Below are 26,956 nucleotides of genomic sequence, written 5' to 3'. Positions count from 1 at the left end.
AACCAAAAAAAAAAAAAAAAAAAAAAAAAAGAAATGCCCCACAGACTCACCTATAGATAATCTAACTTATGTCAAGTTCGCAAAATTAGCAACTAGGATATCCATCAAAGGGGCATATTATCTGTCCTAGGATGGTACAGAATTACACCATACTACCAGATATAGAAATGTCCTAATATCACATACCTTCCTAATTTTGCTTTGTTTTTGTTTGTTGTGTTTTTAAAAGATGTGGGTCTTACTTTGTAGCCCAGGTTGGCCCTGAACTCATGGAATCCCCATCTCAGTGCTCCCAAGTGCTGCACTATAGACTTGAGTCACCATACCTAGCAACACATACTTTTCTTTTTCTTTTTTTTTAATTTTCGAGACAGGGTTTCTCCGTAGCTTTTGGTTCCTGTCCTGGAACTAGCTCTTGTAGACCAGGCTGACCTCGAACTCACAGAGATCCGCCTGCCTCTGCCTCCCGAGTGCTGGGATTAAAAGCATGCGCCACCACCGCCCAGCTATGGGCTGTATTCTTAAGGATAACACTCAAGTTTGTATTCTACTCTACACATATATGCACTAAAAACATTCCTCATGTAGGGTCTTGACTTTCTGTAACTGAGTCACTCCATCTGTGGAGAAGCCACTCGTCCTAATGCTGTGTGCAAGTGACTCGAGCTCTTCTTTAGGTTGGAATATGTAAACCTAGCAGTGGGAAGATCTTGAAAAATCGATCCACCTGGGGCAAATCACCTTCTTTGGTCACCATAGCAAAATACTTGCAGTATTTTGCAGATACTCTTCATACTTCTGCTTCTATCTGTTTATTACAGTTCCTTTTCCTGGAATATGTCCCTCATACTCAGAATTTAAAGTCCTGTCCAGGTTTAAGAGATGATACATAACCTTTTCTAGGAAGTCTTTTTATTACTTCACCCAGAAATGTGACTGTTAGGCACCTTTCTTGGGACTTTTCTCATAAATTGTTATATATATTAAGACACAGATTTTATCTTTTACTTAATTATAACTTTCATGATAGTACAATCATGGCAGATTCATCTTTCATTCATCCACATTGCTAGTCTAGTATCTTGTACACAGTCAGTATTTAAACATATTTGCCATATGAATAGTGGTACACATTGTGGCATGGACCTGATTGATACAGCACCATTCCTTACATTGATCTTCATTTTCTCTCCATTGAGCAGGAAGCATTATTGATGCCAACCTGAAATTGCTGCAGGAAGCTGAACAGCGTCTTAAAGGCATAGTAGCAGAGAAGTTTGCTATTGCGACCAAAGAAGGTGATTTGCCCCAGGTGGAACAATTCTTCAAGATCTTCCCACTGCTAGGTTTACATGAGGATGGGCTAAGCAAATTCTCAGAATACCTTTGCAAACAGGTATGGGCATTGTATTACAGTTCTCAAGAGTCACAGAACTTATGAAATGTATAATTTATATATATATATGGGATTTATTGGAATGGCTGCAGTCCAGATAATCCAACAATAGCTAGCTGTGAACAAAAAATTCAAGAATCCAGGAGTTGCTTGTCCCCCAAGGCTGGATGTCTCAGCTGGTTTCTGTATGTGCTGGAATCCAGAAGAAGTAGGCTCCAGTGCCAGTGAAAGAATTGGATGTGCTAGCAAGGACAAAAAGACAAAGCAAAAGCTCCCTTCTTCCATGTTTTTATGTAGACTTTCAACAGAAGTGTGGCCCAGATTAAAGGTGGGTCTTCCAGCCTCAAGATTTGGATCAAAGGCTAGTGTCTTTGGGCCTCAAAACCAAATTAAGGGCCTGTGTTTTCCAGCCTTAATATCCAGAGCAAAGCCGACAGTGGTGGCACACGCCTTTAATCCCAGCACTCGAGGGGGGGGGGGGGCAGAAGCAGGAAGATCTCTGTGAGTTCGAGGCCAGCCTGGTCTACAAGAACTAGTTCCAGGACAGACACCAAAGCTACAGAGAAACCTTGTCTTGAGGAAAAAAAAAATCCAGATCAAAGGCAGGATTTCCCCCTGCCTCAAAATACGGATCAAAGATGTGTGTCTTCCTACCTCAAAGGTCCAGACTAGAAGTGGATTTACCCACTTCAAACCAATCAGAAAATCTCTCACAGATGTGATCACTACTACCGCCCAGTGGCACATTTTTTTAATAGCCTGTTCTTTTCTTGGCATAGCCTAGACATCTGCTGATACATATTGATTTTCAAAAGACCAGGTAAAAATACAAAAAAATTAAAATACAACTTCCCATGAAAAGTTGAGTCACCCTTTCAAGCTGTTACTTAGGAACTACTTTCTGATTTTGTTTGGTTTTTTTTTGACATAGACTCTTGTGGTTCTGGGTATAACTCAGTATGTAGACTGAGCTGTCCTTGAACTTGAACCTCCTACCCCTGTCTATAGGACTATAGGCATGTATCACTAAGGGGCTAGCTTCTTTTAAGATCAGTTGAAAGGATATGTAGGATGGCTTTGTTGCCAAAGGTACTTGAGTATAAGCCTAGATCTTGAATTTGATCCCCAGAAGCCATGTAAAGGTGGACTGAGAAAACCTGACACTACAAAGTTGTCCTCTGACCTCCACATACACTGTGGCATGGATCTACCAGAGCTCACACACAAAGATTTAAAAAAAGAAAAGACACAGTTTTCAGTTATTGTGATGATACGTGCTTGTAATCCCAGCATTTGGGAGAGGGAGGCTTGAGGGTCAGGAACTCAGGGTTGTCCTCTGCTACATAGTAAATCATGAGACTTTATCTTTAAAAAAAAGATTAGTCACCAAAGATGGTGTAGCATGATTAATAAAAACCCAAAGACAGAGATATTGGGGTTCAGCCTGAAGACCAGAAAAGCAAAGCAGCTAGCCACTGGCTCTTACCTCTACCTCAGTCCAAAAATGCCAAAAATGACAGTCCTACCTCCAGGAATCCTCAGAATGAGACTGAGACTGAAACCTGGTTGCTCAGTCCTGTGATCTCCTGTGATATCAGTACTCAGGAGATAGAAGCAGGTAGATCCCTGAGTTTGAGACCAGCCTGGTCTACATAGTGAGTTCCAGAACAACCACGCAACCAGGGTTATGTAGAGATCTTTTCCTCCCCACCCCCAAAAAAAAGAAAAGAAAAAAGAAACAATGAAAAAGGAAACCATTCCACATTTATTAGTTTATTTTACTTTATTTTATTTTTGGTTTTTTGAGACAGGGTTTCTCTAGCTTTGGAGCCTGTCCTGGAACTAGCTCTTGTAAACCAGGTTGGCTTTGAACTCACACAGATCCACCTGCCTCTGCCTCCCAAGTACTGGGATTAAAGTCGTGCGCCACCACACCCAGTGACTCTCAAGCTTCCAAATGCTGCAGTCTTTTACCCCCAACTATGAAATTATTTTATTACTACTTCATAATTATAATTTGGCTACTTTTATGAATTGTAATGTAAATATTTTTGGAGGTAGAGATTTACCAAAGGGATCACAAGCCACAGATTGAGATCCACCACTCTATAACATTCGTGGTCTGTTAAATAAATAGGGTATAAAATAGTAAGCTGTCATTCTTATTTCAGTTGAGGAGAGTGGCAGTAAAGATACATACTTATATAAGAACTGAATATTGTGGAAAGGAATTTGGATCTTGAGATGTAGGTAAGAGAAAGGACTTTGTTCCTTTTAAACATTTAATTATGTGCTTTACTGATTCTAAAAATTTAGTTAAAGATGAAGTAAGATGGCTAGATATAGTAGCACATGCCTTAATCCCAGTACTCAGGAGGTTGAGGCAGGCAGATCTCTGGGAATTCTGAGCCAGCCTGGTCTATATAGTGAGTCCCAGGACACCCAGTGCCACATAAAGAGACTCTATCTCACACAAACAAACAGAAATTAAGCAAGATGACTCAGTGAGAAGAGTCATTTGCTATCAAGCCTAACAACCTGATTTCAATCCCTTAGACCCACAGAGGGAAAAACAATTCCAGTAAATTGTCCTCTGGCTTCCACACATGCACTGAGGCAAAGACACACGCACGCTCAGTTGTAAATGGAAAAACTATTAATTATATACTGTTTGGCCTATGACTCAGGCATATTCCTAGCTAGCTTTTACATCATAAATTAACCCATTTCTATTATCTGTGCATCGCCACCAGGCTGTGACTTACCATTAAGGTTCTGGCATCTTTCTTCTTCGGCAGCTACATGGCAACTGCCTGACTCCACCTTTCTCCCTGCATTCAGTTTAGTTTTCCCACCTACCTATATTCTACCCTGCCATAGGCCAAAACAGCTTCCTTATTAACCAATGGTTAAAATATATTCATTAGCATATAGAGGGGTGATATAATAAAACATTTAATTAAGTACAGTTGCTAGGCATCATAGTATAACATGTGTTTGTGATGCTAGCCTGAGGCAGAAATATCACTAATTTAAGAAAGGCTAACCTCATTTATACAGTCACTTTTAAGCCAGTTTGGACTATTTAGAGAGACCCTGACTCAATAATAAAATGTCCTATGGTACATTTTTAATTTTTAAAATATTTTTTAATTTGTATTTTATGTGTATGGGGATTTTGTCTACATGTATATCTGTTCATCACTTGCATGCTTGGTACCTGTGGGGGCCAGAAGAGGACTTGTAACTGGAGTTACAGATGGTTATGAGCTACTTTGTAGGTTCTGGTTATTGAATCAAGCCAGTGCACTTGATTCAAGCCATTCACTGAGCCATCTCTCCAGCCCCCTCAACAAAGCACTATAAATACATCAAGTTATATTTAAGACATTTAAGGTCATTATTGAAATTAGGAGTATTTTCTCCTTTTAGCTAATAGTAGTCCATATTTTCAGAGATTAAAAGATTATTTATTCTCCCAAAGAGGAGAGCATGCTGGGTATGATGACAGATAGCTTTGATCTTGGGACTGAATAGGCAGAGACAGGTAGATTTCTTGTACCTTGGAGGCAAGCCTAATCTACATAGCAAGCAAGTTCCAGGCCACCAGCCAGGGTTGTATAGTGAGACTCTGCCTCCAATCAGTCGGTCAGTCGATCAGTAAATAAATATAATCACATTCTCGGGTTCCTTGTCCTGCTTGAGCACCCACAAAGAGGTTCCTCAATGCTGCCTCCAACCTCTAACCACCAAGGGAACATGGTGGAAGAAAAGCTGACAAGAGGCTTTTGGTCTGAGAAATACGTGTCGGTTTCTTTCTGCTTTCAGGTGGCTAGCAAGGCTGAGGAGAACCTGCTGTTGGTGCTGGGGTCAGACATGAGTGACCGAAGAGCTGCCGTCATCTTTGCAGACACTCTCACTCTCCTGTTTGAGGGTGAGCCTCTCTCTCTACTATAGGGAGACCAAAGACGCTTTCTCCCAACATCTGCATCCTTGCCTTGCCTTTCCCTCTACTCAGGTGTGTTTGGTCAATCCTATAGTTTGCTGGAGTTGACCAGTTTCCAGATTAGTATCTGATTAGCAAGATTGGCGTCTCCAGAATGTTTAACATCCCTAACCCTCAAGACCTAAACTTAAAAAAAACTAAATTTAACCTAAAATAAATTACTTCAAGGAAGATGATCTATTCTAAAGACCCTGCTAGAGAAAACAGCTTTACTGTGACTTTTCAAGTGCCTGCTCATATACCAGTCACCATTTCTATTTAATAAATTTTCTTAACAACATCAAGCAACAACTAGAACTATCCATTTCAAATAGTAAGGTAGCTGAGAGGGATTGAGTTAGACCAAAGTTAATCTTTGATGGGGAAAGGAATTTATTTTATGGAAAAAGCATGTGGAGTCCAACTCTCACTTCCTTCTAGGGATTGCCCGAATTGTGGAAACCCACCAACCCATAGTGGAAACTTACTATGGACCTGGCAGACTCTATACCTTGATCAAGCATCTTCAAGTAGAATGTGACAAACAGGTGGAGACGGTGGTGAACAAGTTCGTCAAGCAGAGGGACTACCACCAGCAGGTGAGCAGAGGAAACTACCTGCAGGTTGAAAGCAGCTTTAGTCAGGGCAGCGCACTCAGTAAACTAGAAGGAGAAGAAAGATGCTGAAGGTATATTGTTCTGCACCTTGCCTATTACTACCTTAACAGAAACAAGATCAAATTCTTGGCCATTGAATATACGATAGTGCCCTCTAGTGATGCAAAGAGGATTTTTCTCCTAGGATACTGTTAAATGTCAAATATTAATAATTTGTTTTGAATTTTACCTTTTTTTCCTTATGGCTTCCTTTTCCAGAACTATTTTCCATATTTATAAGCACAGGAAATAAAAGTAGCATATAGAAATAGGAATGGCCAGCTGGACTTGGTGGTACCTGGCTGTAATCCCAGCAGTTGGGAGGCTGAAGCAGCGGGATCACCATTATCTTGAGGCCAGCCTAGACTACATAAGGAGATCCAGGCCAGCCTGAGTTAAGACTTACTGGAGTTTTTATTTTCTCTGTATGAATGTTTTGACCATGTGCACGTATGTGCAGCATGTGCATGCCTAGTGCTCATGGAGGCCAGAAAAAAGGAACCAGATCCCTTGGAACTGAAGTTATAGATGGTCGTTAGCCACCACATGGGTTCTGGGAACCAAATTCCAATCCTCACCAAGAGCAGCAAGTGCTCTTGACCACTAAACCATCTCATCAGCCCCTGGTGTTACTTTTAAATGTAATTACAAGGGCCAGAGTGGTTAAGAGCATTTGCTGTTTTTCTAAAGAACCTGAGTTTGATTCCAGCACTTCCATCGTGGCTAACAACCATCTGTGACTTCAGTTCCAGAAGATTTGAAGCCCTCTTTGACCTTCACACACACTAAACATACATTGTAGGCAAAATATCCATACATAAAATAAAAATAAATAAAAATTAGTTGGGCAGTAGTGGTTTATGCCTTTAATCCCAGCACTTGGGAGGCAGAAGCAGGTGGATCTTGGTGAGTTTGAAGCCGGCCTGGTCTACAAGAGCTAGTTTCAGTCCAAATCAGGAGCAGAAGGAGAGAGAGCACGAGCAAGGAACTCAGGACCGCGAGGGGTGCACCCACACACTGAGACAATGGGGATGTTCTATCGGGAACTCACCAAGGCCAGCTGGCCTGGGTCTGAAAAAGCCCGGGATAAAACTGGTCTCACTGAACATAGTGGACAATGAGGACTACTGAGAACTCAAGAACAATGGCAGTGGGTTTTTGATCCTACTGCACGTATTGGCTTTGTGGGAGCCTAGGCAGTTTGGATGCTCACCTTACTAGACCTGGATGGAGGTGGGTGGTCCTTGGACTTCCCACAGGGCAGGGAACCCTGATTGCTCTTTGGGCTGAAGAGGGAGGGGGACTTGACTTGATTGGGGGAGGGGGAGGGAAATGGGAGGCGGCGGTGGGGAAGAGACAGAAATCTTTAATTAATTAATTAATTAATTAATTAATTAAAAAAAGAGCTAGTTCCAGGACAGACTCCAATGCTACAGAGAAACCCTGTAAAAAAATTAATTGGCCAGGTGGTGCTGATTCTGTCCTTTAATCCCAGCACTCAGGAGGCAGAGGCAAGCAGATCTCTGAGTTCAAGGCCAGCCTGGTCTTCAGAGTGAGTTCCAGGACAGCCAGGGCTACACAGAGAAACCCTGTCTCGAAAAAAAAATTAAGTAGTGCCTAAACCAAAAGCAATCTTTGGCCAGAAAGTCCGTCCCTAGCTTGAAAGAAAAGTAAACCTAGTTAGCAACCTGAAACTTAGCCTCATAGGTGAGAATGGCCATTGGGAGGCAGGAATACTGTTCTGATTGATTTTGTGGTGTTTTGCAGTTCCGGCTTGTCCAGAGCAACTTGATGAGAAATTCTGCAACAGAAAAAATTGAACCAAGGTAATAATCCTTCAGCCTATGAGTTTCAATTACTCTTTACTAATGAAGTTTAGAGACTTCGTTAAAATGTGGATTTTAGTTTTTATTTTATTGTTTTATTTTGTTTTGTTTTTTGAAACAAGGTTTCTCTGTGCTCTCCTGGAACTCTCAATGTAAACCAGGATAACCTTGAACTCACAGAGATCCACTTGCCTCTGCCTCCCAAGTACCAGGATTAAAGACCTGTGTCACCATGCCCACAGTGATTTTATTCACTTTTTAAAAAATGATTTATTTTTATTTTATGTGCATTGGTGTTTCATCTGCATGTGTGTCTGTGTGAGGGTGTCGGATCCTCTGGTACCGGAGTTACAGTTGAGAGCTGCCATGTAGGTACACGGGATTGAACTTAGGTCCTCTTGAAGAGCAGCCAGACTCATAGCAATCTACCTGCCTCAGTTTTCCAAATGCTGAGATTACAGACATGAACCACCAATTTCCAACTCTTATCAATTTTTCCTAATGGAAGATACCATACAAAAGAATATATATAACACATGTAGTTGATAAAGAATAACAGATCAGTGGCTGAGGATATCTCCATTGGTAAGAGTGCTTACCTAGTATGCTCAAAGCCCAACACCACATAAAAACAAGATGATAGTTCATGCCTATAATACTAGCACCCCAGAAGGTAGACACAGGAGGATCAGAAGTTCAAGCTCATAGTCAGCTACAGCTACATAGTGAATTCAAGGCTAGCCTATACTAGTGAGACCCTATTTCATTTTTTTATATTTATTTATTATGTATACAATATTTTGTCTGTGTGTATGCCTGCAGGCCAGAAGAGGGCACCAGACCCCATTACAGATGGTTGTCAGCCACTATGTGGTTGCCAGGAATTGAACTCAGGACCTTTGGAAGAGCAGGCAATGCTCTTAACCTCTGAGCCATCTCTCCAGCCCGAGACCCTATTTCAAAAACAAAGTTAGGGACTGGAGAGATGGCTCAATGGTTAAGTTTGGTTTCCAGCACCCAAATCAGTGTCTCAACAATCACCTGTAATTCCAGCTTCAAGAAATCCAACATCTCTGAAATCTGTGGGCATCTACACCTCTCTGCCCTCTGCAGGCACTGCATGCTCTTGTTGAGTAGACGTAAATCTTGTGGGCAAAACACCTATACACATAAAATAGAAAAAACTTTTTAAATGTTTTAGTTTTAAAAATTAAATAAAAAAATTTTTACTGTGTACATATTATATACCAGATACTGGTTCCTAGGCTAGCAAAGTGACCAAAACCAAATATAATTCCTTTCTTATGGCACTTATAATCTATCAGATTGATGGTAATTGTTCTAGTTTGCTTTCTGCTTCTGTGATCAACACCAATAACCAAAAGCAAGTTGGGGTGGGGAAGTTGTTGACTTACATGTTCTAATCACAGTCCATCATTAAGGGAAGCTGACACAAACACTCAAGCAGGCAGGAACTGATAGCAGAGACTATGGAGTGCTACTTACTGACATGTCCTTCATGGCTTGCAAAGTTTTCTTTGTTGTACATCCCAGGACCACCTCCCAGGGCTAGCACCACCTGCCCAGGGTTCTGGGCCCTTTCACACTAGTCATTAACCAAGAAAATGCCTCACAGACTTGCCTGTAGTACAATCCTATGGAAGCATTTTCTCATTTGAGGGTCTCCCAGAATACCATAGCTTATGTTAAATTGACTTAAAAAAAAAACAACAACAACAACCAAAACTAACCAGCAGCTGCACAGTGGTGGCACACACTTTAATCCCAGCACTCAAGAAGCAGAGGCAGGCAGCCTGGTCAATAGAGTGAGTTCCAGGACAGCCAGAACTACACAGAGAAATCTTGTTGAAAAACCAAAACAAGCAAACAACCTAACCAGCATAATAATAATAGCTAATGTGTATATAATGCTCATTTTATGCTGGGCAATACTTAACAAATATTAATAATGGATAATAATGATAACTAACATGTATATAACATTCATAGTATGCTAGACAGTACCTAACAAATATACCACTTACTTCAAGGTGTGTCAACCTCCACACTACTCACTTTTTGGCTGGGTAGTTTCGGTGTTTTATTTTTCAGGAACTGTCCTATAAACTCTGAGAATAGGAGCATCCTTGTCTCTATCCATTGTAGTCCCTTGGGAGAAGCAAAAATCAGTAGTAAATCACTGATTTAATTTACAACTGTTTTCAAATGAACAGACTAAAGCCTAGAGATGCCAAATGACTTGACCAAGATAATAAAGTTAGAAAATGGCAGAGCCAGAAATAGAATCCAAGCAGTTTAGTTCTAGAATACATGCTGTTAACCACTGGGGTACATGAAGTATAAAGTACAGAGAGCATGTAATGAGATATAACCAAATGTGATCAAGTTTCAAGAATTCTTTCTGAGGAGATGGCCGTAAGCCTGAGACTGGAAGAATGAGTTTGAGTATAAGGAAGAGTGTCCCAGATAGCATAAGGAAAGTATGTGCAAAATACTGGAGAGAGCCTGAAATAAGATGATCACTAGGTGGTCATTAGAGAGTCAGGCCCAGGTCATGTATCAGTAATGGAGGACTGTGCAAACTGTATGACCAGATTTGTGTTTTGTCCAGTTCTTTTCAGTGTGTGAAGGGAGTTTGTATTTATAGTGAGATCAGGTTCATCTTCTTATTCTTGTGGATATCTCAGTGGTCCTAGCACAATTCATTTGAATGGGTCATTCATCCCTCCATTCAATTGTCCTAATAGTCTCAATTAAGATCACTCATGAGGCAGAGGCAGGAGGATGTCTATGAGTTTGAGACCAGCCTGGTCTATAGCTAGCCAAAGCTACATAAAGAGATCCTGTTTTAAAAAAACAAATAAAATCAGTTGACTACCTAGACTCTCAATTTGATTCCATTTATACATGTATCTTTACACTAGCAATGCGTAGTCTTCACTAGCTTTGGGGGGAGTGTTTGTACATGTGTATACATGAGCTCAAGTGCATGTTGTGTGTTTATATATGTGAGTCCCCAGGTCAGAGGAGACTTTGGGTACCTATTCTGTCACTCTCCTCCTCTTCTCTTGTCCACCTCACTTAAGACCAAGTCTATCACCGGACTTGAAGCTTGCTGTTTCAGATAGGCTGGTTGGCCTGGCTTCTTTTCTTTTTCTTTTTCTTTTTTTTTAAAAAACTTTTTAAAAGACTTATTAGCGTTATTTTATGTGCATTGGTGTGAAGGTGTCAGATCTTGTGGAACTGCATTTTCAGACAGGTGTGAGCTGCCATATGGATGCTGGGAATTGAACCCAGGTCCTCTGGAAGAGCAATCAGTGCTCTTAACCGCTGAGCCATCTCTCCAGTCCCTGGCTTCTTTTCTTTTCTCTTCTTTTCTTTTCCTTTCTTCCTTTCTTTCTTTCTTCCTTTCTTTCTTTCTTTCTTTCTTTCTTCCTTTAAAAAAAAAAACATGGGGGGCTGGAGAGATGGCTCAGTGGTTAAGAGCATTGCCTGCTCTTCCAAAGTTCCTGAGTTCAATTCCCAGCAACCACATGGTGGCTCACAACCATCTGTAATGAGTTCTGGTGCCCTCTTCTGGCCTGCAGTCATACACACAGACAGAATATTATATAATTAATAAATAAATAAATGAATGAATGAATGAATGAATGAACATGGGTGTGGGGGATTCCAACTTAGGTCCTCATTTTGTACAGCAAGCACTCTTAGCCAGTGAATTCAGGAAGTTCAAGTCCTCAAATTTCATTTTCTCAGGATTGTTTTGGCTGTTTACTGAGATAGATGGTTTAATGGTGTTTCTTAAAATCTCATGGTTCAATTAAGATTAGGGAAGAATATTTTATTTTACAGAAGCATAGGTAATTTTTATATTGGAGGTAAATGATTCAGGTACTAGCCAGTGAAAAATATGGTTGAAACTGGGTGTAGTAGCACACACCTTTAATCCCAGAACTCAGGAGGCAGAAGCAGGCAGATCTCTGTGAGTTTGAGGCAGCCTGTTCTACAGAGTTCCGGAACAACCAGAGCTTTATCGAGAGACCCTGATAAAGCAAGAAAAAGAAAATGTCTCTATGACAAATAAGGCAATGCAGTCACCAGGCAGAACTATCCTTATGTACCTGGGTTAGGAGGAGGGAGTCTGTGTTTACCTTGTAGCCTTCCATTTACAGGAATAAAGCATTCTTATTCCATGTGTTCTTTATCCTAGGGAGCTGGACCCCGTCCTGACTGAGGTCACTCTGATGAATGCCCGAAGTGAGCTGTACTTACGCTTCCTCAGGAAGAGGATCAGCGCAGATTTTGAGGTGGGGGACTCCACGGCTTCAGAAGATGTAAAGCAAGGTAAAAAATATTTTTCACATTGAATGGGAGAACTGGCATAAGCTCTTGGCACTGTCTTGTCACAGCCAAGCCACAGAGCTCCTAATAAGAAAACACTGAGTTTCTGGACAAAATGACCTTTAGAGGAAATGTTCAGTGTGCCACATCTTAGAATTAGACTGGAATTTTGAGGCTTCTAAACACTTTATCTAAAGGCAAGGAAAACCAGTGTCCATTCATTTCTTACACTTTTCTGTGTACTGGGTCTCGTTTATAGTTAGACTTAAAAACACCATGTCCTGGGCTGGCAAAATGGCTCAGATTGTGAGAGTGCTTGCTATACAAGCCTCATGACCAGAGTTCAGTCCCTAGAACCTATGGTAGAAAGAAAGAACTGTCTCCCTAAAAGTTGTCCTCTGACCTCCACAAGAGCACTATGGCATGCATGAGCCACACTCTCACACATTATTCACACACAACAAACACAGTAACAATAAATATATTTAAAAATTCCTACCATCACAGATACACCTACTGAACAGCTAGACAGTGCTGATATAGAGGAGAATGTGCTCTATATCTAATATATATTGGTCTTTGCCCTGGAAGCGTGCATCTTTTGTCTTCTGTGCAATCTTGGAGAACTGTTGAAAAGGAATTAAATTTTTTTTGTGAATTAAATTATTTGTACAAAATTGTTTATTCTGAGAAGTGACTTTATTCATGGAAAATACGAACCTGTTTGGAACAAAAACCAGAAGAGAACTTGAAAAATGAAAAACATTGCTGTTTCCCTTGGGGGGAAAAGTGAATATTCCTTTCTTGGCTGTCCCCTAGAGCACCAGAAGTGCCTGGACAAACTCCTCAATAACTGCCTATTGAGCTGTACCATGCAGGAGCTAATTGGCTTCTATATTACCATGGAGGAGTACTTCATGAGGGAGACTGTCAATAAGGTAGGACACTAGGATACATCTCTTGCAAGTGGAGCTTCCTGTCCAAGAAGCCAGGCTGAATGAAATGGCTGAGACCTGTCATATTTCTTGGTCCTGCTTTGAGAGTACTTCCAATGCATACTGGGTAGCACTGCTGTGTGTAAAAGGACATCTCCGGAGTTGTCATACTCTTCATGTCCAGCTGGGTCTTTCCCAAAGGTTACAAGAGAACCGCTCAGCTCCCTATAGAGCCTTGTTCCCTGCCTCCCTGCAGGTATACTGACATCCCAGATATTGGATATCACCGAGCCAGAGGCCCCAAATACTCTGTTTTCTAATGTAGTGATCATTAGGAAGTAAGGTGGTTTTATGTTATTTTGTTAAGGTATAGAAAAGGGTGCAGAAGCTGGGCTGGTATAAACAGAACTATCTAGAACATTCAGAACTGGGATACTCACTGAGGGCTTTGCCTTTTGTTAGGCTGTGGCTCTGGATACCTATGAAAAGGGTCAGCTGACATCCAGCATGGTGGATGATGTCTTCTACATTGTTAAAAAGTGCATTGGGCGAGCACTGTCCAGCTCTAACATCGACTGTCTCTGTGCCATGATCAACCTTGCCACCAGAGAGCTGGAAGCTGACTTCAGGTACTGTTGACTCCCTTTCTGCTTTTGAGGCATTAAAAATTCTAGGTGTATCTTGATTTCTCGGTCAGACCTGTTTCTTTTTGGGTCAAATTCAGTCCCAAACAAGATTAAGTTAGCTGGACATGATGGCACACGCCTTTAATCCCAGCACTTGGGAGGCAGAGGCAGGTGGAACTCTGAGTTTGAGGCCAGCCTGGTCTACAGAACAAGTTCCAGGATAGCCAGGACTCAGAGAAACTCTGCCTCGAAAAAACAAAGAAACAAAAACTTTGAAGCTGCTGTTCCTAATATAATATCCGTAGCTTGGAGCAACTGTCCATCAGTCTTAATTACCTAACTACTTTACTTAACCTAATCACTAAAGTATGTTGAACCTTACCCTCAGACCCAAAAGAAAAGCATGTGGTTTAGATAAAAACAGTAGTTTTAAAGACATATTTTCCATCTCTACAAGCCAAGGACTATACTGATAGCCCCCACCCTCTTACTGTTTTTTGTTTTTTTCAGGTTATTCTGGAACTTGGCTCTGTAGTCCGTGCTGGCCTCAAACTCAGAGACCCACCTGCCTCTGCCTCCTGTGTGCTGAGATTAAAAGTGTGTGCCACCATGCCCAGTTCAGCTCCCCCAATATTTAATTGTATAGAAACCTTGATGTAGGGCAGATGAGATGGCTCAGCAGCTAAAGACACTTGCTGCTAAATCTGATGACCTAAATTTACTCTCTAGAGCCCACCCACATAGGGGAAGGTAAGCCAACTCTTGCAAATCGTTCCCTCCCTCATCTACACAAATTTGCTGTAGCATGTGTCCCCTCACACAAAGTAAAGAAACTGATATGGGAACTGTGCTTTCAGTTTTGTAGATGTGGGACTGGGGCTTAGAGAGATTGTATCCTTTGTTATGGGCCACTTACCTCTAAAGTAGAACAGAAAATCCAGTATTGACTTGACTCAAAGTGTCTTCTTCAGCTCCAACGTGGCACTGCTTTTCACTGAGCCCTACTGTCCCCTCTTTGATGACGCTCAGTGGTAATAACTGAAAGCCTGATGAAGAAGCAGACATTAACTAGAACCACAGTGACCCTGTCAGAATCATCACAGACAGTGTGATTGCTGAAGAAGAGTGGGGTCCACCCCAAAAGAGCAGCTGGTACAGAGAGTACGGGTAGTGGGTGCTCTGTTTTTGCTGTCCTGTCGGCCAGGTTGAACACTAACTCGGCACATGCTCTTCTGCCCCGCAGGGATGTTCTGTGTAATAAGCTACGGATGGGCTTCCCAGCCACCACCTTTCAAGACATCCAGCGTGGGGTGACAAGTGCTGTGAACATCATGCACAGCAGCCTCCAGCAGGGCAAGTTTGACACAAAAGGCATTGAGAGCACCGATGAAGCCAAGCTGTCCTTCCTGGTAGGTAGCCCTCAGGCTCACAGCTGGGTCAGTTTTTTTTTTTTTTTTAAGGGTTTTTATTGTTTCGAAACAGGTTTTATAGCCAAGGCTGGTCTCAAACTTGCTACGTAATGAAAGATGACCTTTGACTTCAATCTTCCTGCTTCTGCCTTTGGAGTGCTGGGAGTATAGGTGTGTGTCCTATTTTAGCAGTACTAGGCATGGCGTTCTCTACCAACTGAGCCACATTCCCAGCTCCCTTGAGAGGTTAGACTGCGATCTCTTAGCCAGATTATAAAAAGCCTCAGGGTGAAGAGTTTTCCTCTAGAACTTAATAGAAAAGGAATATAGCTTTAAGGAACGTTCTTAAACCACTTCCTACCCAGGAACCTGCTCTGAGCAAACCTGAGGCATAATGTTTTTTGTTTGTTTATTTTTGCTTTTCTTTTCTTTTTTGCCAAAAGCCTAGGTTCCTTACTTCTCCTCAGTGTTCTTCCCAAGACTCCTCTGCCAAGCTGTTGAGGGGCTCTACAGTGTATGCATCCACCACAAAACCAACTCTAATGTCTATGTCAGGCTTCTATATACTTTTCTGAGAAGCTACAGTCTTGATGGATACCAGTCCTTTATGCCTCCCAATGCTGCTTTTCTAGTAACTTCCTTTTTGGAACATGCATGTAATCTCAGCACTTGGGAAGCTGAGAAAGGTAGATAATGAATTCAGGGTTATCCTGGACTACTATCAAGATGTTTCAAGGAGGACAGAAGGCATTTAGCCACACAAGCGAGAGATGTGATGAAGTCGTGAGTCTTCCCATCGTATGGTAACAGGGACAGAGAAGCCCAAAAGGATGAAAGTGTCTGTACAGGGTAGCAGCCAGTTTGTAACATACTGAAGAACACAAAAGGAATCTGAGGTTCGTAATCAGGTCTCTGTGGCACGTGCTGACTTGACATGAATGGGAATAGCACTGTTAGAGGTCCTTTGTGTCCTGTTTCCATATCACTAGACTTGAGTTTGGTGCCTGAGGCCTAGAGGCTGAAGGAAACTTCCAGAGCTGAACTTTTAGTCAACAGTCCACAGATAGATTGTATGCAAAAAATGTGTTCATGCAGTTCTTAGTGCTCCGCTTCTATCAGATTCATGTTCTTGGTCTCAGAGACATTGCCTAAAACTTGCTACCTTACCCTGCACAGGTAAATCACACTAACTAGTTAGTTACCAGACAGATCCAACATGGTTATTTAAGATGCCTTGTCCTTTTTCTGACATTGAAAATTTTTCCCTTGATATACCTGTAGTGGTTCACACCTTTAATCCCAGCACTCAGGATATCAGGGTGTTCTCCAAAAGGCGGATCAACCTAGGCTGGTAGAGTACATTTATAATCCCAGCACCTGGAAGGTGGAGGCAGGAGAATGAGTTGAAAGACAACCCTATTTATTGAGAAAGTTCAAAGTCAGCCTGGTATACATGAAACTATCTTCAGTTTTTCAAGACAGGGTTTCTCTGTATAGCCTTGGCCATCCTGGAACTAGCTCTGTAGACCAGGCTGGCCTCAAGCTCACAGAGATTTGCCTGTCTCTGCTTCCCAAACTCTGGGACTAAAAAGGCATGCGCTACCACTGCCTAGCAAATAATATATAATTTTTAGTTAACAAAAAGAGCTCTAAGAAATGTTTACTTATGAAATGTATTACTTTTTGAGAACTTTACCAAAAATGCCCAGCAAACACCATCATACTATGATGTTTGTTTGTATTCTATTTCTTTTGCTCCCCACCCCATAAAACTTATATTCATTTTTTCATTTCCAGGCTCAGAAGCATTCACTGGCTTCTTGGGACCTACCACACCAAAGATACATGTCTTTGAGCAGGCATCTGTATTTTATTTGGTTTTTGTTTGCTTGTTTTTGTTTCTTCAGTGCTAGAAATCGAACCTAAGACTTCACACGTGCCAGGCAAGCACACTGACCACTAAAATATGTCTCCCAATGCTTGTTTTGAGCCAAAGTCTCACCAACTTGGGCGGTGGCAGCACATGCCTTTAATCCCAGTACTTTTGAGGCCAGCCTGGCCTATGAAGTAAGTTCCAGAATAGCCAGAGCTGTTACACAGAGAAACCCTGTCTCAAAAATAAAAAAGTCTCACCAACTTACTCAGGCTTGCCTAGTTGCTCTGTAGCCCAGGGACCTTGAATGTACAGCTGTCCTTCCCCAGCCTTTGAACCGCTGGATTACTGGCACAGGCCTCAAGCCTAGTTGGTCTTTTGTTTCAGGCCTCCTAAACCTCACCCGACTACCTTTCTAATACTTCCCCACCACTTGACTTCTGTCCCCAGGGTTAGCCAGCGAGCGCCTTCACTCCGCTTCACTACTCTATGAAAATTTCCCATTTAGACAGTTTCATTGTTAGAAGACCCACGTGATTCGGCAAAAAGAAAGGTGGTGCTAAATGCTTGGTGACAGATTTCTGGTTTTCCCAGTTCCAAACACTTAAAATGTCATTACTTCCACCACAAAGCCTGTCTTGACGTTTTCTTTGTGAACTTAGCCGTTAACGGCTGAACCATTTCTCCCCCCACAAAGCCTATTTTGTATGACACTTTGATTCATTTGGCTGTCAAAATGAATTCCCCAACTCTCCTGACATCCCATTTGCCTTGAGCAGGGATAAACCCAGTGAATCCATGTTTACAAAGATTGTTAGTCCAAGGGAAACTCTAAAAGTCAATACCATTTGAACCCAATTCCATTTTCTCTTGACAGTTATTCTTGGTGCCCTTAAAAGCCTGGGAAACACTGGGTTGTGACCTTTATCCTTCAGCTGTCATAACAGGACAGTTTCTCTGGAAACAGCGTTAGCAGGCCTGTGCTATGGCCTCATTTCCTTTACCCAGTCCTGTTTGGAGGGCCTAAGCTGCAGTACTCCAGCTAAGTTCTCCAGTACTGACTACATGGTACCAACAAGAGCACTCAAAGACAGCCGACTTCCAGTTCAAACCCCTCTGCATCTGGGATTCTCCTTTACCCTAAAAGCTGTAAGTTCCTCAGTCATGGCTCCTTCCTGCCCTGTCCTCCTCCTATGCCACCCTCTGACCAGCCAGAGGCCATGAGAGTCCCCCAAATATTTTAATCCTACAACCCATAATCTCTATATCGTATTCCCAGACCACAACTGTGTTTTTATGGCATTTACCTGCTCTAAAACATCCTGCCAGAAGCTGGACATGGTGACATACATCTGTAAACTCAGGAAGTAGAGGCAGAATCCAGAGTTCAAGGCCAGCTTCATCAACATAGCAAGTTTGAGGACAGGGCAGACTACATGAGACCCTCTTAAGATCGGGGTGGCAGTGCTGGAGAAATAGCTTATTGGTTAAGAGCATTTGCTGAACATTTTATTTTTAACTTTTATTTATTTATTTTTGTTTATGTATGAGTTTTGCCTGTGTGTTTGTGTGTGTGTGTGTGTGTGTGTATACATACTGTACATGCTTGGTTTCTATAGGTGTCAGAAAAGGTTGTCAGATCCCCTATAACTAGAGTTTGGATGGTTGTGAGCTAAGTGATGGATGGGTGCTAAGACCCAAACCTGGGTCCTCTACAAGAGTAACAAATGCTTTCTTAACTACTGTGCTACCTCTCCAGGCCCTGTACTTGCTGTTCTATTCCCAGCACCAGTATGAATGGTGGCTCATAACCATCTGTAACTCCAGTTCTAGGAGTTCCAGTGCCTGCCCTTTTCTGGCCTCTGTACCAGGCATATACATGTGCAAATACATATGTGCAAGCAAAATATTCACACATGTTAAAAAAAAAAAGTTTCTACCAGGCATAGTGGCATAGGCCTGCAATTCCAGTACTTGGCAGGTAGAGGCAGTGAATCCTTGCTCTAGAGGGAGTTTGAGGCCAGCCTGGACTACATGAGACTCCCTCGAGCCGGAAGGAAAGGCTGGGATATACCTTAGTGGCAGAGCACTTACTCAGCATGGTCTGTATTTGATCCTTAGCAGCACAGGTGGGAAGAAAAGGAATAGGAAAGTGAGCCAAAGAGAGGCTGACAGGGGGGTGGAATGTTCTCATCAGCTGGAATGAATGGAACGTGAGCATTCTGGCTTTGTAAATCCAGTCAACATCTCCAACATGGAGCCTTTCTTGAGTACCTTGAACCAAAGATGATTTCCTCTAGATGGTCATATTTGTACCTTATCACTTCTGTTCCCATACTGCCTTTTTTTTTTTTTTAAAGGCAGGGATTCATATATCCCAGGTCAGCCTCAACTCACTATTCAGCCAAGGGTGACTGAATTTCTGATCTTCCAGCTTTGCCTCTTGAGTACTGGAATTATAGGTGAGCCCTACCATGTCTGGCTTATGCAGTGCTGGGAATCAGACCAACGGCTTTTTGTATGTTCTGTAAACATTCTACCAACTGAGCCACATCACCTATACTGCTCTTTTTTTAAATGATTCTCTGTGAGAGATTAAACACATGTGGGAAAGGAGGGTGTGCATGCTTGGAGCTGTAGTTATAGGCATTTTTAGGTGCTGGCATACAAACTCAAGCACTCATGTCTGTGTAGTGAGCATTCTTTTTTTTTTCTAAATGTTTATTTATTATGTATACAATATTCTTTCTGTGTGTATGCCTGCAGGCCAGAAGAGGGCACCAGAACCCATTACAGATGGTTGTGAGCCACCATGTGGTTGCTGGGAATTGAACTCAGGACCTTTGGAAGAGCAGGCAATGCTCTTAACCTCTGAGCCATCTCTCCAGCCCTGTAGTGAGCATTCTTAACTGCAGAGCTGTCTCTCCAATCCCCATGCTGCCTTTTATGGTTGCTCTTTCTTTTTTTTTGTTTTGTTTTGTTTTGTTTTTCAAGACAGGGTTTCTCTGTGGCTTTGGAGCCTGTCCTGGAACTAGCTCTTGTAGACCAGGCTGGTCTCGAACTCACAGAGATCCGCCTGCCTCTGCCTCCCGAGTGCTGGGATTAAAGGTGTGCCCACCACCACCGGGCTTATGGTTGCTCTTTCTACACCTCGTCTCAGGAACAGGTAAATCAGGAAAAGAAGGAGCCCTTAGCCCATACTAGGGATTCATGTGTTCTAATCCCAGCTCTCGTGTTGAGGGCTTTCCATCTTGAATTTCTGCCTCCATCCCTGTTTTATTTTTATCATAGTGTTTATCACTATCTGAATTTACATACATATCGGAGTTGGGAGGCTGAACCAGGGCTGGGTGCTAGGAATTCAGTCCAGGGTTTTGTCCTCGCTAAGCAGTCTTACTGTTGGTTGTTTTACTCTTTGGCTCTTTTGGGGGGCCCACCCAGTTCCCAAATAAATCACACATGGAGGCTTATTCCTAGTTAGGAATGCTCAGCCTCAGTTTGCCTTATATCTAACCTATTTATTTATTTCTCTTCCTATTTATACTTTCTGCCTGCCAGCCCCGTCTATCCCTGCTCCTGCCTCGCTATTGGCTGTTCAGTGCTTTCTTAGACCATCAGGTGTTTTAGACAGGTAAAGAATCATAGCTTCACAGAGTTAAACAAATGCAGCATAAACAAAAGCAACACATCTTTACATATTAAACAACTGTTCCACTGCATAAACAAAGTAACACACCTTAAAATACCAGATGGGTAGTGGTACACACCTTTAATCCCAGCACTCGGGAGGGGGCAGATCTCTGTGAGTTCAAGGCCAGTCTGGTCTACAAAGCTAGTTCTAGGACTGGCTCCAAAGCAACACAAAGAAACCCTGCCTCAAAAAACCAAAAACCAATCAAACAAACAAACAAAATACTATTTTCCAACACATTTTATCACTGAAGCATACTGCCTGCTGTATTTTGTCTATTTTTTCAGGTTTTTTTTTCCCAATATCTAGGATAGTGCCTGGTCTATCACAAGTACTCATTATATGTTTGCATTCTTTACCAAACATGGTCATCTTGAGCCCAGGACTTAACACATACCTCTTTGTCTGAATTAAGTAATCTGTAAGTAATATGGAAGATGTGTTACTTCTGCAGTCAGTATGGTTTTGCTGCTTTGGTATTGGGAACATGAGAAAGCATGAGCCTGGCTCACCATTCTGTCTGAGCCAAGATCTGTTTATCCTGCCTAATAACAGTGGTGCTGGCTTTCCTTAGCTGGGTCTAAACTCAAACTGGAACTTCTCTGAGCCACAAGAAATGTAGCTGTCAGCCATTTTGGATATTGTCGGAGTTGACTGCAAACCCAACGATCAGGAAATAATGTTCCTTTCTCATCGTCTTCCAGGTGACTCTGAATAATGTGGAAGTCTGCAGTGAAAATATCTCAACTCTGAAGAAGACTCTGGAGGTACAAGTGAAATTGCCTATCAGCATTTAGTAGATAGAGCCACACTTGGTGGAGAAAAGGCACTGAACACCTGTCCTCAGGTGACTGAGCATTGGCTGACACAGATCCCCATTTGTAGGATTCCAATAGTGATTGGCAGTTTAGCAAGAGCTCTATGGACCTACTGGGGATGATAACCATAACCAAGTCCTTCCATTCTAGCCTCAGTTCTCTGTTCTATACAGTGAGGTACAGATTTCCATCCTGCTCTGGTTTGTTGAGTGCTCTCATGAAATAGAGTTGAGCATGTTTCATAAAAGTACTTAAAAACTGTTTTAGGGGCTAGAAAGCTACCTGAGCAGTTAAGAACACTTACTGTTCTTCCAGAGAACCCAAATTTTTGAGACAGGGTCTCACTGGTAGCCCTGGCTGGCCTGAAATTCACCAAGATCCTCCTGCCTCTGCCTCGTGAGTGCTGGAATTAAAGGTGTGCATCTGTTCCCTTTTATAGAGAGGGGAATTGAAGCTTCACAACTAAATTGTTTGCCTAAGTTATTTAGGAAATACATGACTGAACCAAAACTTAACTTAGAAAAGTTAGCCTTAAATGTTTTTGTTGTTGTTGTTGTTTCCCTGTGTAGCCCTGGTTGTCCTGGAACTCACGAACCAAAACTTAAACTTAGAAAAGTTAGCCTTAAATGTTTTTGTTGTTGTTGTTGTTTCCCTGTGTAGCCCTGGTTGTCCTGGAACTCACGAACCAAAACTTAAACTTAGAAAAGTTAGCCTTAAATGTTTTTGTTGTTGTTGTTGTTTCCCTGTGTAGCCCTAGCTGTTCTGGAACTCACTTCATAAACTAGGCTGGCCTTGAACTCACAAAGATGTGCCTCCCTCTGCCTCTCCAGTGCCAGGACCTAACTGTGTATACTACCGCCTGGCATTTTTTTTCTTTTCTCTCTCTTTTATTTATTTTTTTTTAAAGATTTTATTATGTATATAGTGTTCTGCCTGCATGTACACCTTCAGGCCAGAAGAGGGCAGCAGATCTCATAGATGGTTGTGAGCCACCATGTGGTTGCTGGGACTTGAACTCAGGACCTTTGGAAGAGCAATCAGCGCTCTTAACCTCTGAGCCATCTCTCCAGCCCAGGCTCATTTATTTTTATGTGCATTGACATTTTGCCTGTATGTATGTCTGTGTGAGGGTGCCAGATCTCCTGGAACTGGAGTTACAGACAGATGTGAGCTGCCATGTGGTTGCTGGGAATTGAACCCAGGTCCTCTGGAAGAGCAGCCATTGCTCTACACCACTAGGCCATCTCTCCAGCCCTGTTAGCCTTAAATGTGTGTGTGTGTGTGTGTGTGTGTGTGTGTAAACTTCTACCATTTCTGTTTCTTGTCTCTTCCCCAACACTGGTACCCCCACATTAGAAGAAGGGGGGGGTGAAAGCAGAAAGCCACCATTACAGAATCTTCTGAGAAGTCTAGTAAAGGACAGGTGGCTACCTGTGTATGACCCTCTCTGCCCTGCTTACATTCCAATGGCGTAGGCACAGTCGATTTCTAAAGCTTTTATTTTCCTCTAGAGCGACTGCACCAAGCTGTTCAGTCAGGGCATTGGAGGGGAACAGGCCCAGGCCAAGTTTGACAGCTGCCTTTCTGACTTAGCTGCGGTGTCCAACAAATTTCGAGACCTCTTACAGGTAAGACCTCATGCTGCTACCATGATGCTCTGAGAAGACTGTTAGCTGGCTTACTATAGGCTCTACTGTGCGCACGGATACAGGGATGTGGGAAAGAGGGCAAGGATGAAACATGCCAGTCACTGAAGGCATGCAAACCCCTTGAGACTAAAGGCCCCACAGTCCTTTTTTTTAGCTTGTATCACATGAACAAGCCCATGTCCTTTAGAATTTCTGCTTGGTAATCCCAAAATGACAAGAGCCCTCAGAAAGATGCGCAGAGGAATTGAACCACACGGGGTTCAATGATGCTTGACCTTAGCCACAGGCACTTGACCACAGCCACTAGGCATTATGAAATCACTGTAGCATGCTTTCTTTCTTTTCTTTTTTGTTTTTTGTTGTTTGGTTTTGTTTTGTTTTTTGAGACAGGGTTTCTCTGTGTAGCTTTGGAGCCTGTCCTGGAACTCACTCTGTAGACCAGTCTGGCCTTGAACTCAGAGAGATCCACCTGCCTCTGCTTTCCAAGTGCTGGGATTAAAGGCGTGCACCACCACTGCCAATTTGTAATGCAATTTCTAATCGGTCTTAATAAAACCCGGAATCAGATACTAAGGAGTGAAAGCTGAAAGATCAGAGAAGCAGAGCAGCTAGCTACTAGTTCTTACCTCTACAAAATCCTCAAACTAAATGGGGTAGCCTCTCTCTACAAGTCCTCAGACTGAATTCTGAACTCTTCCTGCCTTATATTTCTCTCTCTGCCCCTCCATATCATTTCCTGTCTTCACTTTCCCAGTGCTGTGATTAAAGGTGTAAGCCACCACTGCTTGGCTCTGTTTCTCTTTTAGACTAATTCAATCTAAAGTGGCCCAGGGTAGCTTTGAATTCATAGACATCAGTCTGCCTCTCCCTCTCTAGTACCACCACTGCCTGGCCTCTATGGCTAACTTTATCATGACCTCCACTATGATTCTTGAAGCACCTGCTCAGCTGCAGGAGTCATGAGATGGGTAGAAGAAAAGGTAAGAGGTGGGGCATAGGCCGGGCGGTGGTGGCGCACACCTTTAATCCCAGCACTCGGGAGGCAGAGGCAGGAGGATCGCTGTGAGTTCGGGGCCAGCCTGGTCTACAAGAGCTAGTTCCAGGACAGGCTCCAAAACCACAGAGAAACCCTGTCTCGAAAAAAAACAAAAAAAAAAGAAAAAAACAAAAAAAGAGGTGGGGCATATGTCTGATGTGTCTCTGTCCTGTCTTGGTGCAGGAAGGGCTGGCGGAGCTCAACAGTTCAGCAGTCAAGCTGCAAGTGCAACCTTGGATCAACACTTTTCTCTCAGTCTCCCACAACATCGAGGAGGTCAGTCTGACACAACAGTCATCAAAGGCAGTGAATCATCTGAACAGACTAGACCTAACGTCAGCTCACCTCTACCTCCATCAAAGACTAGATTCCTCCCAGGAAACAGTTTGTTCCTGCTGTCAGCATGGCTCAGAGAAATATGTGAAGGGATCTTGTCTTCACGTGACTCATCTTTACTGAAGCACAGCACATTTTGCCCCATCTGTCATCTGTCATAGACCTAGGAGCCATTTTTTGTTTTGAGAGTCTCACTGTGTAACCATCTAAGAGCTTTATTCTCCTGGCCTAGCCTCTCCCTCGTACATGGAGCACTGCTGCAGCCCAGAGCTGGTAGCTGGATATAGGAGCATTGCTGCTCAGCCTTGGACTCAAGCTGCTTCTCTGTGTTTGGTTGGGGATTTGTTTGTTTGGGTTTGTGTTTTTAAACAGGAAATGATTTTATTTATTTTTATTTTATCAGGCAAGGGTCTCATTTCATTGTATAACTGAGGCTGTTATCAAACTTAAGGCAATCCTGCCTTGGTCTCTGAAATTATAGATGTAAAATGCCCTGCTCATTCAGGCTGATTTTATAGTCAGAAGCTACAGGAAGAAAGAACTTATTTCATCTACTTAAAAGGGCAGAGGAGGGATGAAGGTGATTAGTAATTCTTAGATAGAGGCCCTTTGCAACCCCTACTTGCTTCTGATCATAGGAAGAATTCAATGACTATGAGGCCAATGACCCTTGGGTACAGCAGTTCATCCTCAACCTGGAACAGCAGATGGCAGAATTCAAGGTAATTACCCCTTCTGCCCTCACTGGCATCCTGTGGCCTACCGCTCTTGCTGTAGAGTCCAAAGGCTCACTGAGTCGTCTGTGGGGACGACTCTTCATGTAAAGGCAGAGGGACTGGATGAACTCTACTGATACAAGCTTTGTGCAGGCCAGCCTGTCTCCAGTCATCTATGACAGCCTGACGGGCCTCATGACCAGCCTTGTTGCTGTTGAACTAGAGAAAGTGGTTCTGAAGTCCACCTTCAATAGGGTAAGTTCAAAGGAATATGGGTCCACAGCTCTCCCCTATTCCATCCCAGAATTTATGTCCTCTCTGCCACCAGCACCACCTGCTTAGCTAGACCCAGTTCTGTCTGGCTTCTGAGGCACTAGAACAGACTGGAGTCACAGGCCTAGTGGTGGTCTTGCCTGCTAGTTCTTTTTTTTTCTTTTTTATCTATCTTATCTTATCTTATCTATCTATCTATCTATCTATCTATCTATCTATCTATCTATCGTGGGGAGTACATGCCACAGTGTACATGTGGACAACTTTGCAGTCATCCTGGTTCTCCATGTGGGTTCTAGGAATCAAACTCAGATCATGGGTTGGTGGCAAGCACCCCTACCTGCTGAGCCATATCTTCAGCCTTTGCTCCCAGTTCTGAGGACCACTGGATTCTAGTTGTTTCATCATAGGGCCAGGCCTTAAACAGAGACAAGGTTTGTGTTCATTCTCCGGTAGCTAGGCGGTCTGCAGTTTGACAAGGAACTGAGGTCACTCATTGCCTACCTTACCACGGTGACAACCTGGACCATCCGAGACAAGTTCGCCCGGCTCTCCCAAATGGCTACAATCCTCAATCTAGAGCGGGTACGTGACTCCCTCAACCTAGCCCAGATTAGTGACTGGGAAGAGTTCATAGCCAAATTTGGAACCCTGCCACTCCCTCATTTGCAAGTAGCACAGTTCTACAAGGCACCCTCCTGTGTGTCCCTGACTTGTCTTAGTAAAGCCCAGGAGCTTCCCTCAGAATAGACTCACCCCTGCTGACCAGTTAATTCTTCCCCACAGGTGACTGAGATACTAGATTACTGGGGTGCCAACTCGGGTCCTTTGACATGGCGCCTCACCCCTGCTGAAGTGCGACAGGTGCTGGCTCTGCGCATAGACTTCCGTAATGAGGACATCAAGAGGCTGCGCCTGTAGCTGCCATGTGGCCCACCAGACATCAGGACCTATTTTCTAAGTAGCTACAGCCAAAGAGCCATGCAAAGCTATCTGGCTTAGGTAAGCCAGGGGCCCAGACTACACCACTGCTCAACAACCAGAAAGCAAGGACTGGACCCACTCCCAAGTTCTGTCCAGTAGCAACTGAGTCTGGAGGCAATGAGAGGGGTGCTTTAGAACAGCCTTTCTCAACTGAGAGAGGTGGGCGGCCAAGCAGGCAGCATATAGCCCCGCCAGCCTTCCCATGAGTGGTCATTCTCTCACCCTCACACTACATACAGCAATGACCCTGACAGCATGAGAGCCTGGAGGCACCTGGGGATCTAAAGGCAAGACTATGATGTTCACAAATAAACATCAGAATAAAGACACTTCTTGGAGACTTGCCATTGGTTATTGGGTTTAGGAAGGGCTAGCTGCTTGGGCA

The 26,956-nt window shown here is 43.0% G+C and overlaps 1 protein-coding gene and 1 long non-coding RNA gene across 3 annotated transcripts in view; one reads left to right on the top strand and one right to left on the bottom strand.

Annotated features, from left to right (window-relative positions):
- The window catches only part of Cog4 (component of oligomeric golgi complex 4), a 33,091-nt gene extending 6,191 nt beyond the window's left edge, over nucleotides 1–26,900 (top strand). Inside the window, exons 5-19 of the mRNA XM_050144508.1 lie at nucleotides 1,203–1,396; nucleotides 5,225–5,330; nucleotides 5,823–5,980; nucleotides 7,805–7,863; nucleotides 12,095–12,228; nucleotides 13,045–13,163; nucleotides 13,623–13,789; nucleotides 15,030–15,195; nucleotides 21,464–21,526; nucleotides 23,089–23,205; nucleotides 24,446–24,538; nucleotides 25,237–25,320; nucleotides 25,468–25,569; nucleotides 26,044–26,172; nucleotides 26,374–26,900. Of these exons, the coding sequence (XP_050000465.1) occupies nucleotides 1,203–1,396; nucleotides 5,225–5,330; nucleotides 5,823–5,980; nucleotides 7,805–7,863; nucleotides 12,095–12,228; nucleotides 13,045–13,163; nucleotides 13,623–13,789; nucleotides 15,030–15,195; nucleotides 21,464–21,526; nucleotides 23,089–23,205; nucleotides 24,446–24,538; nucleotides 25,237–25,320; nucleotides 25,468–25,569; nucleotides 26,044–26,172; nucleotides 26,374–26,508 (1,826 nt within the window). The 3' untranslated portion in view covers nucleotides 26,509–26,900. The remainder of the gene's footprint in view (nucleotides 1–1,202; nucleotides 1,397–5,224; nucleotides 5,331–5,822; nucleotides 5,981–7,804; nucleotides 7,864–12,094; nucleotides 12,229–13,044; nucleotides 13,164–13,622; nucleotides 13,790–15,029; nucleotides 15,196–21,463; nucleotides 21,527–23,088; nucleotides 23,206–24,445; nucleotides 24,539–25,236; nucleotides 25,321–25,467; nucleotides 25,570–26,043; nucleotides 26,173–26,373) is intronic.
- Nucleotides 5,876–26,064, bottom strand: LOC126503039 (uncharacterized). 2 transcript variants are annotated; one of them, XR_007592135.1, is made up of 6 exons: nucleotides 25,928–26,064; nucleotides 14,703–14,832; nucleotides 9,940–10,032; nucleotides 8,905–9,024; nucleotides 7,726–7,838; nucleotides 5,876–5,998 (listed from the first exon to the last, which is right to left on the bottom strand). It is a non-coding gene; the product is annotated as an uncharacterized lncRNA (long non-coding RNA). The 2 variants fall into 2 exon arrangements; XR_007592136.1 differs by lacking the exon at nucleotides 25,928–26,064 and adding an exon at nucleotides 12,725–12,851 and having other exon boundaries at nucleotides 14,703–15,020.
- Nucleotides 26,901–26,956: the final 56 nt, after the last annotated feature.

The sequence above is a fragment of the Alexandromys fortis genome, unplaced genomic scaffold (genome assembly GCF_014885135.2).
Source record: "Alexandromys fortis isolate MF-2015 unplaced genomic scaffold, M_Fortis_MF-2015_v1.1 scaffold_1, whole genome shotgun sequence".
NCBI classification, from domain to species: Eukaryota; Metazoa; Chordata; class Mammalia; order Rodentia; family Cricetidae; genus Alexandromys; species Alexandromys fortis.
This window is presented reverse-complemented; position numbering and strand designations above follow the sequence as displayed.